Below are 16,378 nucleotides of genomic sequence, written 5' to 3' on the forward strand. Positions count from 1 at the left end.
ACTTTCCTGAAGCCTAATTGTGTCTGCTGCATAGTGTCCTCTGTGACTTTATATCCGTCCATCATCAGCCCTGTCCAATTTATCTCAGCATTTCTTCAGTGTACGTTGTCTGCCGAACAAATCCCTCTGTCTCTTTCCGAGCCAGTTGGAGTGATCCCACTGTGAACAAGAATACACAGAAGTGAGATGGGCTCCTACACTCACAGAGGGGGAGTTTGGCCTCTCTGACACTTGAACAACCCCCCTGCAGTGTTAAAAATAACCAGCTCTTCATCTGACTGACCAGACAGACTGGGGCTTTGAGGGAGTATTATCTCTCTGCAGTTTGTTCGACAACCAGGCAGACAGAAAACACACACACACACACACACACACACACACACACACACACACACACACACACACACACACACACACACACACACACACACACCAACAGATAAGAGGAAAGCAAGCACAACAGATAGAAAACGAAAACGGTGGCATGCAGATATTACATGAAAGAGCAGATACAATTATTTAACCAACCACTGGGCTATTTAGATCCTTGTTGAACATTTTGTATTTGCACATCAAACTTGTTGCTTTTATGCTTCACTTTGACCGCATTCTTCCACCAGATAATTTGTCAAGCAGAAACTACTTTTGTTATAGTTTATGAAATGAGATGAATCTGACAGCTGATTTTACACTATGGCTGCTAGTTGAAGCTAAAACCAAATGGTTGTGGCTAGATTTGTGACCCATCTTAAGAGTAAACAGAAATGTTTACAAGCAGTTTTGATTTTGAGAACAGATATTTCTGTTTTATAAATACGTCACATTTATATTTTTCTTTTTAAACAGGATCTATAAATTAGTTTGAAATGAAACTCCTCAGATTGGATGGGTGTGAATATTTGCATTCGGCCTTTTAGTATTTCCAATGCATACAGAATACCACATCAATAAGAATAGTGCAGACAAATAAATATATAATACAAAAATGTTTATTCATGAAGTCCCAATTCAGTCAGGCTTGTCTTACATTAATCTGTTCATATTTTCTAGTTCAGCTACTCAGTATTTGAGGCTAGAGTGACTAAGAAATTATGAGCACTTTATCTCATCTTAATGAGATTTCATGCAAGTGACACGAGCGCTATTATGTCTGATCAAATACGATAACGTATGTAAGCAGTATAAAATAACCTCCTGACATTGATAACTGTTAATTGATAACTGTTAATTATACTTACGTGTTGTGATTAAATAGTGCTCTCAACTTTTTGTTTACATTTTTTTTACAAAAATTAAAACATGATTGCAAAACATACAGTAAATCTCCCAAAGTAAGAGCACTACTGTAAGCGCCATAGATACATGTTTGTCTGTTATCTGAGGACCTCTACTGGTCAATGAGAGAATTAACATCAGTGGTACAAAATAGTATCTACAGCGCAATCTGTTGAAAAATACAATCCTTTATTCAACATACACAATATTACATGTCTGTTTGTAAGTTCCTTTACTGACTATAGTAATAGGGATGGTACATTATTGGCCTACAGAAATGTACAAAAAAATACTTTGAAATTTGTGTGGAAAAGAAGTATATAAAATGTGTCTCATTGTTGAATAATAGACAATAATAGCCCTTTCATACATATATTTACAATAAAATAAATGGTGAAACAAGTCAACAGCTTCAATGCTGTTAGAATATGTACAACTAAATAGCTCAATGTGCCTGTGTGCAGATAGTAAATGCTCATTTTATATAAGTTAAATACGCAAAAGGTAATTTGGTATGAGCATGTTATCCCTTACATATTTCCTCTTTTCATAGCAAAAAAACCCCATCAAGGCCTCCATGTTATCTGTAACTTTGGTCATTTTTGGGAAAACCCATTGTGCAATTTAACTGTATTTCAGAGAATCTCCAAAATGACGCACTCTTCCACTTCTCGATTAAAATGATGAGTAATTGTGCCATGCCAGATTTTCCTTTCTGTCATGACAATGGGGAACTTAGACAATCATGAATAAAACCATATGTGTGTTGAACAGCCTATGAATTGTTCGGCGTTAATTATTCTGCTTTGGAAATGTCCTTTAGCTGAACATAAAAAAATAAATATACATAATTTTATTTGGTCTTAATAGTTTTCTTTTTGAGCCTGTTGGTCTGAGGCCTCAGAAAAATGGCGGATAAAAATAGGCTACGCAAAAAAAAGCCTTGGGAGCCAGTCTAGACACTACTGCTATAGTCATGTGGTTTTAATATAATGCAGTGACTGTGAGAGTCATTAGCTCAAAACATGCTAATGATATGCACTTTGTGCTTTTTGTGAATAATCCCTTTTGCCATTTTCAGTCTTTTGTCCCCGTTTCATCCCGGTGCTCCGGTCTAGATGTCCCGCTTGAGTTTTTCAATGTTGAAGTCACTGTCATGGTCCAGTTTGGAGAGTGTCTTCCTCACCCGCAGGGCAGTGAGGCGGGCTGGTGGGCTCTGGTACCAACACTCCTTCATGATCTTCACAATCGCCGACAGAATCTGGACACATAGAGACAAATGTAATATAACATCTCGCCATCCCAGTAGAATGAGACATGTGTGGCACCGTTATTGTGTATCCTGCAGGGTATGTGCTCTAAACTCTATCATCAGCTGTCAATGTTGATGTGTTTTCTTGCCTGCCTGTTTATCTAGCGTTTGTGCTAAAGGTTGGAAGTGGTGATAACCTATACCGAGATTATAGTAGCCCTGGAAAATATAATTGCACTTGTCTGAGTCTGAGTCTGAGTTTGAGTGTGTGTGTGTCATCAGATGGCCTACAGGGTGGGAATGGAGCCTGTTGTGCAGACTGGGCCTCTGCTGGTCCACACACACCACCTTCTTCATCTCCTCAAAGCTGGGATCTACGGGCACCAGGTCAAAGAAGGGAGGGCGGTACTCTTCCACGATCGCTAAAATAATCCAAAAGAGAAAAAAAAAGATTCAGTGTGCCGTTTCTTCTCCAGTTGAGCACAAGTACAACTACCAACTACCTTAGTTGTGGGACTCAGTGGGCGGCTGTAATAATATTGTAACCCATTATCAACCTCATGAGTAGATAACTGTTATACCTCAAATTTAACTCCTCAAACATTATCAGAACAAACATTCCTCTTCTTGCAATGCTTGAAATAGAACACTTGGAAATTGCGATAGTCCGTTGTGGGAGTTTTGTAAAATATGTTTGACTAAACAAGACAGCAGGGAAAGATATCATTCCCTGGCGAATACACTGGGATGGAAATCTGCAAGGCCTGCTGAGTGTGTGTGTGTGTGTGTCAAAGTTATGAATGTCTATCCATCTGGACTAAGTACGTTTGTGCTTGTGTGCGTGGTCGCTTGAACATGGATGTGTGCTTGCATCTGGACTATGTACAAGACCGTGCTGACACCAGATAAGACTGTTTATAATTACTGCAGTGCTAATCATGAGAGAGGATAGTAGAGACAGACACAGGCTAGGAAAACACTGGAGTGCTGAGAGACATGGGACTGACTGCCTCTTATGTAAACAGAGCCAGACAGAAATGACAGAGAAAACACATTTCAATATGATGTAACTGATGGGTAGTACATCAGCTTTTTTTTTTTTTTTTTAAAGCATTTAAGCATTGCCTTTATTTGATAGTGATAGTGAAGAGAGACAGAAATGCCTTTTAACAATGACACGCAACTAACCGGGGGCTCGCCGCTCAGGGCATTTGTACCCATGTGGTATGCACCTCAACCACTCAGCTATTGCATTTCCCCAATACATCAACTTTGAAAAGATAGATTGATACATACATTAAGGTGACCAGAAGTTTTGAATTGTCTGGGATTGTCTCAGTTTCAAGCTGGGTGTCCCAAGCCTCAACAAATATGTGTAAACCACTAAAAAGTCAAAATTTCCAACAAAAAATTACCAAATTGGGTAGCACAGCGCCACACGCATGTGTGAGACGGCCAGATAGCAATATACAATAGCCAGGCTATGGTGCGTGCATTAGCGCATACATGTGCACATGCATCCTGGTTTGGGTATTATTAGTCGCCTTAATAAAAATACACAAAGTACCATTTTCTTCCTGTAATTTCAACAAGTAAAAGCTAAAATCTCCAAATATCTCTGCAAATGATTGTAAAGGCAAAATATTCTAATTGACTTTTGTCCCCCTTACCATTGACCATGGTCCTGCGGGTAATTTCCCAGAAGACTAGGCCCAAGGCCCAGATGTCAGTTTGCTTGTAGGACTCAAAGACGTCCATACGAATAGTCTCATCCAGCACTTCAGGAGCCATGTAGCGCTTGGTCCCCACGCGAGGATTGTTGCCCACATCCAGGTAGTCGTGAGACTGAGAGTGTATCACAGCCAAACCTGACGAGAGTAGGCACAGCAAACAGATGCAACCTTTTCATTTATCGTTACAAAACTATCAAAGTCAGCATGAAGCAGCTGTTTTGTCTCAATACAAACTATCAGCAGAAGTTGGAAACAGATACAAGTCTAACAGATTCATTGTGATTCTGCTGTCCTTTGCTTCTGCACAACCCTCACCTAGGTCAGCGATGCAGCACTGCCCGTTCCGCTTTACCAGGATGTTTCGGCTTTTCAGATCTCGGTGGGCGATAGCTGGCTTTTCCTGGGAGCTGACAATCTCAGTGTGAAGGTGGACCAGGCCACAGGCCACAGACAGGCACATCTTCAGGCAGCTCTCAGGCTCCAAGCTGCTGTACTGCAGGAAGTCGTAGAGGGAACCCAGCTCATGAAAGTGTGTGACGAGCCACAGCTGGGTGCTGGAATTCTTGGATGTCATGTCAGAGGCTATGAAACCTAAAGCCAGAATAAGGGATTGCTATTTCAACATCTGTCTTTTGATTGATGCTTTCAAAAATGACATTGCACCTTTCTTTGCACAGAAAACGTATCACAAGAAAAACATCTTTTATCTGCTGCCTTACCCAGTATGTTATCGTGTCGCAGCTGTACAGTATTGTAGATCTCTGTCTCTCTGAACCAGGACTGCTCGTCCCTTGAGGAAAATATCTTGACAGCCACACTCTCCCCCATCCAAGTTCCCCTCCACACCTCCCCATACCTACCTTTACCTGGAAACCGAGTGACAATTACTTTACTGCAAAGTAATAAACAAAACAGGACAAAGAAGAGCAGCAGTGGTGAGGAAGAAAACTGACCGACACACTGGACAAGTGAGATTTGTCTGGCCATCGTCCTTTGGACCAGATAGGGCAGCCCTGTCCCACTCCCTGATGTGCAAAACTCATCAAAGATATCCTGAGACAGAGACACAGAAATAATCCAAATGTGCAAACTCAAAAATGTGAACATATTATGACGGTATTGTGTCTTATGTCAAACATTAAATGTCTCTTACGCCGTAGGTGGGATCATCTCCATTGGGGACCTTGAGCATGGTGACATCATGCTCTTCGATGTTTTTCAGCTTGCCGTGTGCACGACGGAAGCGCAGGAAAAGCACCAGGCCACACACGCTGGCAGTAATGATTAACAGCAGCAAAGACAACGTGATCCACAGCTCTGGACGATTGTGCTCTGGGGGCTTTGTGGTCGGCTCTTCATCAGGATACAAATACCAATTCAGGCGCACACACACACACACACACACACACACACACACACACACACACACACACACACACACACACACGTCTAAGTTTGAGGAACCAGTTGAGAACATTTCAGTACATTGAGTAGGAAAAGTTTGGAATTTTTTATTTTGATTAAAGGAAACACTAAACTAGTAACATGACATTGCATCGTCGGTCAAAAAAAAGCCACACAGTTTCTATTTGCTCTAACTGACCACAAGAGGGACCCAGTTACTATCTAGAACGACGCTTTGAACCCCATCAGTACAAAGTAATGCAGGATGTGCTCTGAACTGTGTGACTGAAAGGCTCAGTTCCACAGATTCATAAATGTGTTGTTAAAATAAAGTAACGCAAAGGCGGCGGATACTGACTTATGTTTGGAGGTGGTGTGGTGAAGGCGTTGCACAGATCCTCTCTGCAGCAGTGGACAAAGAAGCCCCCGAAGGAGGTGAAGCACTGCTCCATGCGGTTAGTTAATGAAAAGCAGCCCCTGTCCTCTTTGCCGAGCACCCACATGTAGAAGCAGATGTCCCCTCGGCAAGTTCCGTTCACGCATGTGCCTTTTTCATTCTCGCATGTGCACAGCAGCTTCCCATCGTCTTCAGAATCTTAAGCACAAGGAAGTACACACAGCAAGTGTTGATAGAAAAGCAAGTCTTACAAGTCAATAGTAAGTTGAGAAACTGGCTACCACAGATGATTGATCTGGGAAATGTCAAAGAATAAACACACATCACACAAATCACTATTCAAAGATTACTAGTAACACTCTACTACTGAAGAGATGTGGCTTCCTCAAAGGGAAACCCTATTGGTAATAGAAATAAATATGTTAATGACATTTCTTGGCAGCCACAAAACATCACACAGATCACAACGGCTGTGTAGTTAACCAGGACGGATATTTGGATAAGATAGACCAATAGAAAGTTAAAATTCTGAATGACAAATGAAGAGGTGTGATTTTCATGGTGATTATGGTACTTTTTGATTATGGTTCCTTTTCATGCACACAGTAGCATACAACTTAAAATGACTGTGTGTGCATGAAAAGGCACAAAGACATGCAGCAAAGGCATTCTTATAACTACATTTCTGTCTTAAACAAAAAAGACAAGCCACAAAATTTGTGAAAAAGCGAGGACCCCCTCATAACCAATTCTTAAAAAGACTATTTGTTCAAAATGGTTAAAGCTACGTCAAACACTTTTTTGACCACTAGGAGGCAGAGAGACTCGAGCACCTGATGAAGCCCAATATTCCTGAGCCTTTGAGTTGTGGTTTGGGCCACCATTACCAGCCACTCATTTACTTTGACTCTGCATTTCATGCAGGGAAGGTAGCGTGCACTCTGCCTGCCCGAGCTTGTCTGCTTGAAGCAGCTACCTTTTGTTTTACAGTGGAGGATTGGTGAGAATCGTGAGACTAAACAATACTGTCCATGTTTTGATTCTCCAGCTCACACAAAGAACTAAAAGCTGCATACTCAGTGGGTCCTGTCGTGCTAGTGACCCCTCCATGTAATAGTCTTGTGATTAATTGTGAGAAATCTTTAATGGAGCTTTCAATGAATTTACAAAGTGGTAAACAAAGTGGATGCTCTTAACAACACTGATTTTCTACATCTAACCTTTAACCTACCTGCATGGATAGCAGAGATCCACAGACACACCACGACTAGCACCACTGTGAGCAGAGCAGAGCTTCCCATCTCTGTAAAACAGGAACAAAATAATTAATAGCACTTAATATTATCAAATGATGACAATAGAGTGTCATAATGAGAAACCAGAAATTTAATTTGGGGTATTATGGAAAAAATATGGCCCTGACATTTGAACTGCTATGTGATTGGAATTTACCGACTGTAAGTTAATAGCGTCTATGAGAAGTCGAGCAGTGGTTAAAGACCGGACTCTTTGGCAGAGGAAGCTATGAGGTCAACAACAACAGTCCGAGGGCCCAGCCTGTCTGTCTGTGTTGTAATTGCATTGGGTGGGAAAAGGAGGCTTAGGGAAAAGAGGCTGCAACAGCACTCCAAAATGTTTGTGTATGTGCCGAGACTGCGTGTGGCGCTGTGCTACCCAGGCTCCAGGCCTGTCGACTCCTCGACTACCCTGCTCGCAAAGTAAATATTGATGGCTACGCTTCCTGCCATTGAGTGGCCCCACCCGGCTGGCTGGCGAGACTCGGGTCTGCTCATTGTTTTGGGCTGCACTGCTGAGGGTCACGCAAGCAGGAGGGCCGTCGTACAAGACTCAACCTCTGACTGCTGAAGCACACATTACATTACATTACATTACAGTCATTTAGCAGACGCTTTTATCCAAAGCGACTTACAATAAGTGCATTCAACATTGGTAATCAAAAGAACTACTAGTCACCAGAAGTCTTAAGTACATTTCCTTTTCCAAACAAGCATCTAAGAGCATGAAGCAGAGCATAACTCAGAGCCAAGTCTGTAACCTGACTCCCAGGTAGCTTAGATATGCTACATTTAAATACAATTACTAGTAAATAAAATGTAAACACTGTATCTACTGTAACAGATCTTATGTTGTTATTTTGTTGCTACCAACGCTGCTATTTATGAAGTACATAAATCAATGCACGTTTCCGAAATTTTTTTATGTTCTGTGCACAATTTAGATTATTTATTCCTTGTCATCAAGTAATAATAAAAAACATCAAAATGGTGATAAATTCACCATACTTTCAGTCTAAAAAAACACACAAAAAAGCAACCACCCACATAAACCCTGAGGTCTTTTAAGGTCTTTCTTTGCCATTATTTAGCAACAGTATTCCTATCACCTAAAAAGCACGTCATTTGGAAATGCTGTTGTTTGAAAGGCATTAAGTTAGCAGCAGTTTAGCTAGCTAATGTGGTTTGGCACTATTTGCTCAGACTCTGGATCTACGAGGGCCTGCTGGCAGCTTCTTTAATTATCAGAGTAAGAGGAGAAAATGACTCTCGCACTCTGTATTATATGCAACACCTGAGGTCTGTCTGGTAACCTCTGAGGTGGGTGTGGCTTATATAAAATCTCAGGTGTGCAATCACCAATTGGGCTGTGTGCATTCAGATACAGGAGACAGCTGCCAAAAAGGGTACAAGGTGTTTCCCGATGACTAACACCTATAACTGGCACTATTGAGTTTTTTCCCTGTCACTGGCCAAAGAACAATGCAGGATAACATGTGGTGACAAAGCTTTACAGGTCTAGTTTTGTTGTAAACGCTCAATAGTAATGCAATTTGAGCATCTTCTAAGATCACTTGTGCAAACCATGTTTCAAAGAAAACCACAGGTTTTTGATTACCTGTAATACATGTTTCCTACCCTGAAGGCACTAACCAGACTGTTGAGAGCAGGGACTGTTCAGAAAACTTGAGGTTGAGGAAAGGTGGGCGAAAATGATTCATCCCTCTCTGGTAGTAATGTGTCATTCATTGGATCGGTTACAAGTAATGCCAATGTAACTGCATTAGTCTGGTAAAAATAAATTGAAATAAATTGTATAAAAGTTTTTTTTTTACAATACTGTAATATATGTCACTTTAATTGTTGTGTTGCTTAAAGCTAATGCAGCTATTGGTAATGATTCAAAACCTAATTTACAAATCTAAGCAAAAACTGAGTTGTGAACTGAATTGAATCACTGTTAGGCCTACAGTTTACATCTCTAGTAAAAAAAAATGTATTAGCCATTGCAAGTGAACAGCACTGCATGTTTATTTGTCAAATACTCTTCTCTGTGTGTGAAATCCTACTTCACACACAGCGAATAACCCTTGACCTGCACACATCTGGCAGAGGAACTTGCACAATACTACGGATATCCTCCTTTAGTTTTGATGCATCTAGCTAGATATATTTAATAAACTACAGGAAGCCATCACATTACCTTAGTCATTTCATTAGTGTCAAGTGTCATTGAGAAGAAACCTGAAGAGTGGGAGTGTTTAGCATTTATTTTTACTGATCTCTCACTCTCTGTCTGCTTTTTTTATTTCAATAATGTTGACCTTTAGTCTTTAAAATGCATCTATTGTATACTCAGAGCTGGCTGTTTTGAAAATGAGAACATGTTCTGAACGGAGTTTCCCATCAAAGTGTCAAATCAAATGTGAAGTCTCTGCTAGATTAGATTTCCATTTGACATGAGAAATGATAAAAAATGTCTGTTAAGCTATCTTTAGACTTTCCTCCTACGTGTGTTAGCTGTGAGACTCCAGCTCAGCAAATGAGAACCCAATGCACGGTGCTCTGACTCGCTAAAACCACAAGCCACATTTTTTTTTTTAAAAAAGCATTTCCTGTATCGTGCAACCTCCATGTCAGTGGTCGTTAAGCTGTGGGTCCGGTGGAGGAATAGCGTAAACACTATACTCCACCCGCACAGTGAACTTAATTCCAGAGGAGGAGCAGCATGACTGTGTCTTATTTCCTCTAGCTATCACTTTTATCATCCTAACATAGGAGAGAGCAGTAATCAAGTCCTCCATCGTAGGAAGCCTGACTTTAGATTCCAGGACACTTCCTCTCTGAGCTCTCTCCTGTTTGTCTCCATTCTGTCCAACGTTACACCCTCCTGACCCAAGGGAAAAAGATCCATTGTCATCTCTTCCTCTCATCTACAGAGCGTTAACTCTGGGGGGCAGATCTCTCATTCCATCTGGATGACTCTGTGTGGTTATAGTGGTGGATGGTGGGGGCATGGCATAGCGCAGCAGCATCCAACAGCCCCTCAACTGGGCCTCATCATACCAAAAAAGTCCTATAACTCTGGAAAGTTACTTTAAGCACTGCTACTGTAAAATCTTATATTATGTGGTTTATATGGCGAGACAACATCAAATTATGTTCTTTTTCATAACATAGCCACACATGTAAAACACTTGTGTTCTCTCTGTGTGTTTTAAGTGGTAAACACCTTTTGTGACTGTCTGCTAGTCACAGCAACAGACTGATTGTATCTCCATTTCACAGACAAAGCTAGGCTTGGCAGGCTTTATGGCTCAGTCACTGTCTGCATGATCTCACATGCATACCTACGATGAATGCAGGTCTGTGGAAGAAAAGGATGTGTATTCCTCAGACACACTGTGCATACACATTGGTCTGTCTTCCGAGGCAGAAGAAATAAAAGAGACAAATACATGTAGGTATGAGAATAAGTTACACACATCTTATTTCAATGACCGACAACAGCAACCCACCTGCAAAGAGCTTGTGACTTTTATCAGGACCTATCTATACACAAAAAGGGAGTGCGTGTGTGTGTCTTTTTGATGTTGATGCCGATGTATGATAGTTTAAGAAATATGCTACGATTATGTGAGCCAATAGCCTTTTCTTTTAACACGAACACATACATTAAAGAAACTAAATTACATTAGATATGTGACATATGACATTTTATGGGTAATAAATAAACTTGTCAGTGCTCTCTGGCGGACAAACTACTGTATGTAATGGCAACACTGCTACCTCAAACGAATATTTAGCATTTCTGTACACTATGTCTCTACGTTTCGGCTGAATAAGCTAATATTGCCAATTTATCGACTTCATTGATTTACCGGTCTAGTAGTTGTACATTTAACTATAGGTAGCTTTAAGATACATTTTGTGGAGTCGAAATTAAGCAAACCACTTCATTAATTAAGTGGGAAATGTAGTGGAGCAGGTATTGTATATGTGTATATATGTATATTCTCAAGTGAAGTAAAACTACCTCCACATTGTGCTTGAGAAGGCCTATAGGCTACAGTTCAATACATTTGATATATTAGGACCCTATTCTTTTTATATTAATGACGACACAGGAGATGGCTTCAAGAACATCCTTCACTGCTGTTAATTTATCTTTAGGTCAGGTAGGCCACTTTTTGACACCTGTTGGTTCACATCTGTAAACACGTGGAGTGCTGTCAAAGGTGACTTAAGTGTTAGCTGTATTTACATCTTAAGCTAGTAATGAAATCCACAGCACAGCATCAAACACACACACAGAAAGAGAAAATAATGACTTTCCACATCAGCCTAACTTACCTGTTTTATACTCGCCTTTTAACCCGACAGACTCAAACGTCGCACCTCTCCCATATCACAGCTAGCGCGAAGTATCCCTCCCTCCGGCGCCAAAGTATTTCAAATCAAAAGTAGAAGTTTAAAACGCAACTGGCTCCATTTCACGAGTGGAGTAAATACTTTTCGTCTGAATGGCTCAATTGCAGATGTTCACATCCTTTCCTGCTTCGCTGACGGCCAACCGCCGTCTCTGGGAAAAGTTCGTCCGCAGTGTTCCTATATTGCTCCAAAAATGAAAACTGCCCACTTGGTTAACAGAAAAAAGTGATATTTCAACTTGAAGAAGTGAAAAATGAGAAGAACTGGCAGCTGTTTGCTGGCGGGACGACAAAACAGCGCGCTGAAGGCAGCTATCTCATCTAAGTCCAAATCTGCGCTGATAAACCGACAACATCGTCGTCGGTTTGGAACCAGACCAGACTCCTTCCGCGTTGAGAAGCTCACAATTCAAGGCTCTCTGCAAGTCCTAAGTATGAACGTTTTTGTTGTTGTCTACAGTCCCGATCTAAAGCCGAGATTAAGGATTTTTAAATAGTATACAGCTTTGTCCCACCCTTTATTGTCCCGCACAGGGTCTGCTCTGCCTGGAATGTGTTCTCATAGCGGTTTTCCTGTTGCTTGCCTAAACCTCTCATTTTCCTCTTTCCCCTGTGGACTGCTGTCTTCACTGCACTGAAAGGAATGTGCTTCAAAGACCCCACCATATACTAACATGTCTGTGTTCACAAACAGTACGTTTCCCAGTTTGCATCCTCCATTTTTAACCATATTATCTTATGTTTTAATATATAAATCCAGGAGCCAGTGGAGGCTTTATTATTTAGCCTTTTTTAACAACAGTGGTGAACTTAATGATCCCCTCCAGACATTTTCTAACTTTCATAAGACATTTTTTTGCTATAATATTTGTGTCTGATCCGTTTATGTATACTCCTTTCATTAAAAAATCCAGAATGATTATGCAAAACTGCAATAATGGAAACAATTGACAGTTGATATAGTGAGTTGTTTGCAAACAGTTGCTTATTTACACATCCAACTTCTGGAGTGGTGTTGCTCTCCACCTAAAGAATGTTAGTCAAATATTCAGTCTCTATTAGCTCTGCTATTTGTTTCTACTAACTCCTGATGGGAATATGGCTCGTTAGATGCTAACTCTACAATGTTCACCAGCTTGTACAGTAGGGTTTTGGTGCTATTTCACTGAAAACAGCTGCCTGCTGTGTCCAAAAACACTGCTGTGAGAGCAGTGAAGTGAGCCATACAACTAAGCACTGAAACGTGCTTTAAAGCTGCGTAAAGCTGCGTAAAGCTGAGGGGAGCTCCTCTCCATCTTTTCCTTTAATTGATGGTTAGAAAAAGGACACAAGTCCTGAGTTGTCTTCCAGGCTCATGGCTTAACGCGTGAACGGTGCTGCAGATTCAGGTGATATTTCTCTGCAGGTTAATCAATACAAACATTTGCCAGTGTTTTCATGTTGTCATGTGGTACATTGTTATTCTGGAAATATAAATGATAGCTGCTTCAGCTGCTGGACACAAGCTGTGTCCTACTTCAATGAAAAGCCCATTTTCAGTGCATCTGAACTGGAGGTTTTGAGTTTCCACATCACTTTTATTTAAGTTGAATATTGACCACAATGTACTTCCTGATAATGGTAGTTGCAATGTTATGAACTCATGCTCATACATACAAGTCTTAAACTGAGATTTAAGGTGAGCATAGAACAATTTTCCACCTTAAATCAGATAAATGTGAAAACAGCGTTAATGTCAAACTCTGCACATACATAATTCTGCACAGTAAAGGTAAAACATCCATATGGAGTAATACTAAGCAAAACACATTTCTGAGTGACGTGGGACTTTAAGAGGATTTTTGTTTTTGTCTAAATAAACTACTTGCTAATCAAATTGAGGATAACACAATGGTGCTCAAGTGCCTTTCTGTTATTGCAGTTGTGGCTGTCAAAGTGTCTCTTAATGGCAAATGCATTTGTCTCTTGGATGCCAGACAGACCCGACTGTGTGAAAACACTTCATTCAGCAGAGCCTGAGAAAGATGTCTTCATGTCTGTAATATAAACCCCTCCCTTGTTCTCAGGCGCTGTAATCTTTTACTTTTTGGCTTATGACTGAAGAAACAGCTGGAAGCTCTCACATCAGCTGTCACATAGAAAAAAGAGCAAATTGTTGTTCTTTTTTTAATCAGCACTTATTTTTCTTTTCTACCAATCTCTGTGATTCAAAGAGCCACACTGTCTCATTCCCTTAAGGTTTTTCTAAAAGCTGATATTTGTAGTATAATCTACTGGAGGAAATGGGACTTTGCTTTAGCAGACATGTTTTCATACTGTGAGTTTTTCATGAGCAGATTCCTGATAAAGGGAAGACTTGTTTTGCTCCCAGTTTGTTAAAAGTAAATAGTCAATACTTCAGCTGCCACACAGCTCGTATTTGTGCTTCACGGTGTGGTTCCTCATTTTCAGAGGTCAGAATCTGTACAATCTGGTCCAGCTTATGTGTTCTAACTGTATGGTGTTACAGTCCAGGTCCTCATAGACGGGTTTAATCTAATGCGTTCTTTCATTGAAGTCTAGAGAGGGTTTTATTTTAGAGTTGACCATAAGTCATTAAGTTCCCCCCTGAGAAGAGGAAGTGAGCCAGAATACTAAAAATATAATGAGAAAATGTTGAACTTGCTGGCATTATGTTGACGTAAATTTTAAACTTTAAATCAAAATGTGAAATTTAACTGTTTTCAAAGAAATAATTCCACAATGAGCACATTGTGATTTTATGTTACCGTCAATACCGCACATTGGATTAAAAGAGTTCAAAAGCCATCTCATGCCACTCCAGAGAGCGCATTATAGGCTTCCTTAAGAAGCTCAAGGTAACTTTAGCAGAGAGTTACCAAGGTTACGTTCCAAACAAGAGGCTTATCCATCACGTGCATGCCTATTTAGGAAATGTTGAGTTTCTAGCGTGTAAATACAATATGTTCATGTCATAACATAGTAAAATGTTTCAGGGAGTTGTGTAAGAGCAGTATCTTTAAAAAATGTAAAGTTTGTTTTTCAGTTTCTGTACAACAAATGTGTATTACTTCCTGTGACCACACTAATATACAATATCGTGGTTCTTTCAGATCACCGAATCCGAGGTAGAGTCCAGAAAAACAAATTCACTTGAAAAGGTCAGTCAATTTATTCCAAGCTTGCATACAAACACACACGTTTTCATCTGTCTCACACTGAGCTTATTGTGTCTCTTGCTTCCACTTTAAAATCAATAACCTCAGAAATGATGCTCTATTTTTTCATAAGAACAGTATCTAAATACATTATTTTAATAAAAAATATTTAAATATATTTAGCTGCAATCAAACGGTATTGCAATTAAAGCTTCATAAGTTATTAGTTATGATTTGATCAATTACCAAGTTGATGTATACACAGAATATTTTTGAATGCCCCAATGAAAGCTGGTCCCCAAAAGAGATTCTCTTGCCGTGACAGATTTTTAAGGTATAATGCCCAACGTATCACAAAAGATTTCCTGAGTGACATTATGTGCAAATAGTACATACATACATACAAACATACAGGCAAAGGTAACTCTCCACGTGTGAGGTCTGCTATTGGTGCTAAAACATGTTTGCAATCAGCACTAATGTTGTCCAATTAAAAGCCAATCAGCCAACCATTTTCTGCATCTTCACTGTTTGAAGTATTAAAATTCTCTCAAAAAGACATAATAAAAGGCATCTGGTATATGCTACATGTAGAATGAAAAATAAGAGTGTTGACTAAATCTCAAATTGGTGACTGATTTCATTTATATAATGCTGTAAAATGGACTTTAACTTGCCCTGGTGGTCGTATTTGAGGGATTGCAGGAAACACTCAAGTATATTGAAATTTTGTCTGCTGACTGAGCAGTTCTGATGTCAATCGGAAAATGTATTATAGCTAGGATTCACTTCCTGTTTCTGAAACTTGTCCAACAGCATTACTCCCATTGCAGAGTGGAAAAAGAACCATAGTTTATAAATCTTAAAGTAGTTGTGTGCTGACAAATCTTCATTTCTTAGGTCTTGTAAGAAGCAGCCACTGTCACTTAGAGCATGTGGCGTAGAGGAGCAAAGCATAGTTTGAAGATTTGTTGTCTCTTTTCCCTCCGTTTCACATCGCGATCGTTTTTTTTCATTTCAATTAATTTGCTGAAGGCCAGCCATTGCTCACATGTACTGTATAAACAGTATTTGCTATTGCTTTGGTTGTCTTGCAGTTAAATACAATCACTCAAAATACACAGATTTGTAAAATCCTCACAAATGTACAGTGTTCTCCAAATGAAATGTCATTGCAGGTGTTTGTGGTCAGTGAAAGTTAATCTACCATTCCTCGAGGAAGAAGTCAGTCATACTAAGACGTGTCACCGTACGTCTCCAAAACCAAATAATATTTGGTTCACAACTTTCAGTTTTCCAAAGTTCATATCCATCAATCGTTCAGAAATTGTTTTGCAATTTCTTAGTTTTCTGTTAAAACAGGCCTCACTGTAATCACATCTGCTCATTCCTCATGCATGACTTCATCACAGTGACATTTTCTGAGGAAAAGAA

General features: G+C 40.0%; 1 protein-coding gene across 1 annotated transcript; it reads right to left on the reverse strand.

Annotated features, from left to right (window-relative positions):
* Positions 1-1,443: 1,443 nt before the first annotated feature.
* acvrl1 (activin A receptor like type 1) lies at positions 1,444-12,383 on the reverse strand. Its single transcript, XM_068733798.1, has 10 exons — positions 11,710-12,383; positions 7,293-7,364; positions 6,023-6,259; positions 5,414-5,613; positions 5,214-5,313; positions 4,980-5,126; positions 4,576-4,851; positions 4,198-4,395; positions 2,819-2,949; positions 1,444-2,536 (listed from the first exon to the last, which is right to left on the reverse strand). The coding sequence occupies exons 2-10, from the start codon at positions 7,360-7,362 to the stop codon at positions 2,390-2,392; spliced, it is 1,506 nt and encodes a 501-aa protein (XP_068589899.1). The 5' UTR covers positions 7,363-7,364; positions 11,710-12,383; the 3' UTR covers positions 1,444-2,389.
* Positions 12,384-16,378: the final 3,995 nt, after the last annotated feature.

The sequence above is a fragment of the Cebidichthys violaceus genome, unplaced genomic scaffold (assembly GCF_023349555.1).
Source record: "Cebidichthys violaceus isolate CVI_PGR_0920_01 unplaced genomic scaffold, fCebVio1.0.p SCAF_6, whole genome shotgun sequence".
NCBI classification, from domain to species: Eukaryota; Metazoa; Chordata; class Actinopteri; order Perciformes; family Stichaeidae; genus Cebidichthys; species Cebidichthys violaceus.

Coding starts and splice junctions, on each gene's coding strand:
- acvrl1 (XM_068733798.1), bottom strand. CDS start 7,362: ATGGGAAGCTCTGCTCTGCTCACAGTGGTGCTAGTCGTGGTGTGTCTG. Junction 5,614..6,022: donor CACACCACCTCCAAACATAA/GTCAGTATCCGC, acceptor ATCCTGATGAAG/AGCCGACCACAAAGCCCCCA. Junction 2,950..4,197: donor CCGCAGGACCATGGTCAATG/GTAAGGGGGACA, acceptor GGATTATTTTAG/CGATCGTGGAAGAGTACCGC.